Genomic DNA, 4,124 nt, shown 5'->3' with positions numbered 1-4,124 from the left:
GAAAATTAAAAAAAAAAAATATGTTTTTCTTATGTCACTTTTTCAATCTCATTTTTTAAAAGACTTGTTGGACTTTATTCCTTTTACACATCAAGCACAGATATCGAATACAAACCACATTTACTAAGATAAATGATAGTATTTTTCCATTTGTTGTATTCTAAAAACATAAATTATTTCTTTATGGTTGATTCTCAAATAACAGGCAACATTTTGAGTAAAATTTTTGTTTGGCCCAAGGCCTCTGTTGAGAAGATATACAGCCCCAAAGTTGGTATGCCCAGATTCATTTCTCGGAGCTATCGCGAAATAAATTTTCAACTACCTAGTTGGGAATCGAACACACAACCTTCTGACCAAGCCCACCCCATATTGCTCAGCCATTAGGTCTTGGAGTCCAATTTTCAAGAAAAATAAAATAAATTCTACAAGTCCTTAGGTTAACTCTTATTTGAAGCCGCTATCAAGCTTGAACGAAAAATCTGCCAAGAAAATTTTAAGATTTATCTTTGGGTTGCCTAGGCACTCTCAAGTCTCCCGCTGGTATTCCGAGTTGAAGTGGCTCATCCAACCTCCCGAAGGCAATACCTCCTTAGTGTTTTTCTATTCCAAGTTCTTAGCATCAAAAAAACTACCTATATCCTAGATCTCCTCACTCTTCGTTCATCCATCCACTCATTAAACACCAGATCCCATCCGAATGATTTATATATGCCCTCCTATAGAACCTCCTTCTTTAGCAAATCCTTCGTCATACGTGCAACCTCCCTCTGGAATTCTCTTCCCATCTCCATTCGCCAGTCCTCATCCATTCTCTCCTTTAAACAACACCTATTCCTTCATTTATTGAATAACCAAACCTCCACATCTTTGTAATTAAATAAAAAGGCAGGTATTGATTAACATTATAAACAGTAGTAAAGAAAATTTGTAAACGCTCGCCAGATAAAAATCTCACTATATGAACCATGTAATTATTCTTAGGGGATATATGTCCCAGAATAAAGTTATTTTTTCATTTCATTTCAAAGAAAATTTTGATTTGAAATTTTTGCACCCATAACCGAAACTAAAAGATACCAGGACAACGATAGTCCGAGGAATAAAAACAGTTATTTCACTACAAATTTTGATTATTTTAATGAAAGTTATACACAGTATAACAACATTGATGATTGATGATTGAGTTAAAATTGATGACTGATGATTATACTCAGGGTTAATTCAACATTTGGTGAATTTATTATGGTAGATTTCATGGAAACTACTACTCTTACGAAGACAAGCGTTAAATACTACTTCATAGCATATTCTAGCTAGTATTATAGCTTCAAATAGATTCCTGACAGATATCAGTACATTAAATGATTCCCGAAATATAGTTTTTCAAAAATTAAAAGTTTTATCCGAAAAACTATAAATCAACATTTTGAGAATTTATTTCTGAAAATATCATTAAAACTACCATTCCTACGAAGATAAACATCATAAACTACCTTTATAATGCATTCAACTAATTTTATTTTGAGTGCTAACAGACATCTGTAGGTTTAGTGATTCTTGAGATATATTGTTATGAGAAAACAATTTTTTTGTTACCATTAAGAACAAATAAAATTAAATACATAAACTTAATCTTACGGTTGCATCCAAAAAAATTCCTTTCTTGATTCTTGCCTTCCCATTTTCTACAAAATCGCTTATATTTCAAATTGGAAGCATATTCACTTAATGTAACTAATATAGTTTGATTAATTTTTAACTATAATCATAATTATCACTGTTTATTTCTCAAAACGAATTCACTTTAATAAGAAAAACAGACGATTTGGACTTAATCACTTTTTTATATCATTTTCAAGATGCTCTCTTTTATATAATATAGCAATATGAAATTAAGAAATACTCATTACGATAAGTGTCGTTGACCTAAAAAAATACAAAAGACTCACAATTGCCCTTCTAATTCTAGGTTGAGGGGGCAATGTAGCCATCTATATTAATAACAAATGAATGTATTTTGTAAACAATTTTACTAATTGGACATAAGTTTATGTTCAAAATAAAATATTATAAGCTCTTTAATTTTTATATATGAAATTTAATTAATGTGAATGTAATTTTGTTAAAATTTAAACGCAAAATTATACCGGCTAAAATGTCATCGTTCCTGAAAAATATTTTAGTTGCACATTCCAGTCCGTACAGATAGATTACGCCCAGAAGGTGATGAGGATCACCTAATCAAATCCTAAACCTATGAAGTGATGGAGGTTTTATCCTTAATTTTTAATAAACTTAAGTTTTGTTGTATTTATGAATATTTTAATATTATATGGATTTCTAGTATGCAAATAGTGTTTCTCCTATCACGTTTACTGGCCCAAGGTAGTAGATATCACCAATATATGATCTTGAGTAATTTACGATTTTTTTTTCAATTTATTAAAAAATATATTCAACTAGTAAATGTGATGTGCGTTACATTACAATGGCATGATAAAGTCTAGTGGGGAATCTAACTTCAATAACAATTCTAGAGTAGAACATCTCGAGGTCATCTTCTTTTCAGACGCCTGGAATGATAATAATGGAGAAGAAGCAAGGTTAGATAGGTTAGGGATTGAGTGGTTAGAGAGTATATCATGAAAGGATTGATATCTGGTTCTGGCCAAATCGACAACATATTGAGCATTGAGGTCCTGGTGAATGACTTTGTTTGTGACAAAGGAGCATTAAGGATTTTCTATTGTAAGGATTGGATACGAGATGAATTAGAAGGTTTATAAGTCCAAAGCTTAGTTCCGTAAGTCAAATTTTACGATCTATAAAATCAAATATTACGACAAAAAGAAATGCAGCATTTAAAATCACAAAATATTTAATTTATATTTAATTGATTTCACTTGTGCCATTAACTTATAAAAAAACATTCAAATGCACATGAATAACTATAATCAAAATTAGAATACAAATCTTAAATCTTTTAACCCTAATTCCTAAAAAGAAAAAACATAACATTTAAGATTAATATGATTTAATTTGTTTATATTATCAAATTAATGTATTTATATTTTGTTCAGGGGAAAAAATTATATTTTTAATACTTTGATAATCTCTAGACGTAATATATCTCGACAGTATATTGCTTTGTAAAGAAAATTAATAATACGAAATCAAAATTTTTTGTACAAAACGAAAAAATTATTTGCTAACCAAAAAATAAGTCTACTCGTGGATGGAGCTGCCGCCATTTTCTAGGAAACCCATCAACAGTTAAACTAAAATGATAATTGGGCCCATGATTCAAATTAATATTTTATTGTTCTAATAGCTCATTTCCTAGGAGGAAATTCAAGCTCGATGACTGCAACAACAAAAGTGGGAAATCCAACCATTACAATAAACATTCGACGAATGAAAACCAGTTTTGCTATGACCTCGCGATGCGTGAGAACATGACAGTGCAGTGAGTTCCAGAGTAGGTATGAAGGAGGTTCTGGTCTGTTTGGTTCTCCTAGGCACTGTCGCAGCAAACAAGACTTTGTTTTTGAGTAAGTTTCAGTATCAATATCATGGCAGATATTTTACCCTATACCATTTGAATTCCGAACATGTTCAAAGTTGCTCAGTTTAATTTAAATAACACCAAGAGGGGATTAAAGAGATCTCATTCCTTTGCTTAAATCAGTGGTTGACATTTAACTTGAATTTCTTTGGTCGCATGTCACCTACCAAGCGCTCAACGTTTGAATTCCTTTCAAGCAAGCATAGTTGTGAAGCTCAAACTTCATCAATATTAAATACTTAAAATCCTATTTGCAACATTTATTTTATCCAAAACGAAATTATACATACAGGTCAACTTTTCAAGTACCTAGCCTTGTAATGTTGGATACTAAAGAAAATTTTTATTTTTATATATCTATAATTCTTGTTTTCAGTATTAACTGTGTCAGAAATTTTCGCTGTCATGCGTTTCATATTCAAATATTTTTTAAAAAGATAAAACAAATAGTACATTGACATATTTATGAGGCATGACTGTGATCGACCAATAGTCGCTTCGATTTCTACCTCATCAATTATTGAAACTTGACCAGTTTATAATTTAATAATTAAAA

General features: G+C 30.6%; 1 protein-coding gene across 1 annotated transcript in view; it reads left to right on the top strand.

The window, feature by feature from the left end:
* The first annotated feature begins 2,618 nt into the window (after positions 1-2,618).
* The window catches only part of LOC106677623 (ovochymase-1), a 27,497-nt gene continuing 25,991 nt past the window's right edge, over positions 2,619-4,124 (top strand). The window contains exons 1-2 of the mRNA XM_067049434.1: positions 2,619-2,806; positions 3,347-3,554. Coding sequence (XP_066905535.1) covers positions 3,488-3,554 — 67 coding nt within the window. The 5' untranslated portion in view covers positions 2,619-2,806; positions 3,347-3,487. The remainder of the gene's footprint in view (positions 2,807-3,346; positions 3,555-4,124) is intronic.

This window comes from Halyomorpha halys, unplaced genomic scaffold, assembly GCF_000696795.3.
Source record: "Halyomorpha halys isolate HHAL.00 unplaced genomic scaffold, Hhal_1.1 Scaffold106.1, whole genome shotgun sequence".
Lineage (NCBI taxonomy): Eukaryota > Metazoa > Arthropoda > Insecta > Hemiptera > Pentatomidae > Halyomorpha > Halyomorpha halys.
The sequence above is the reverse complement of the archived record's forward strand: the minus strand, read 5'-3'. Positions and strand labels throughout refer to the sequence as shown.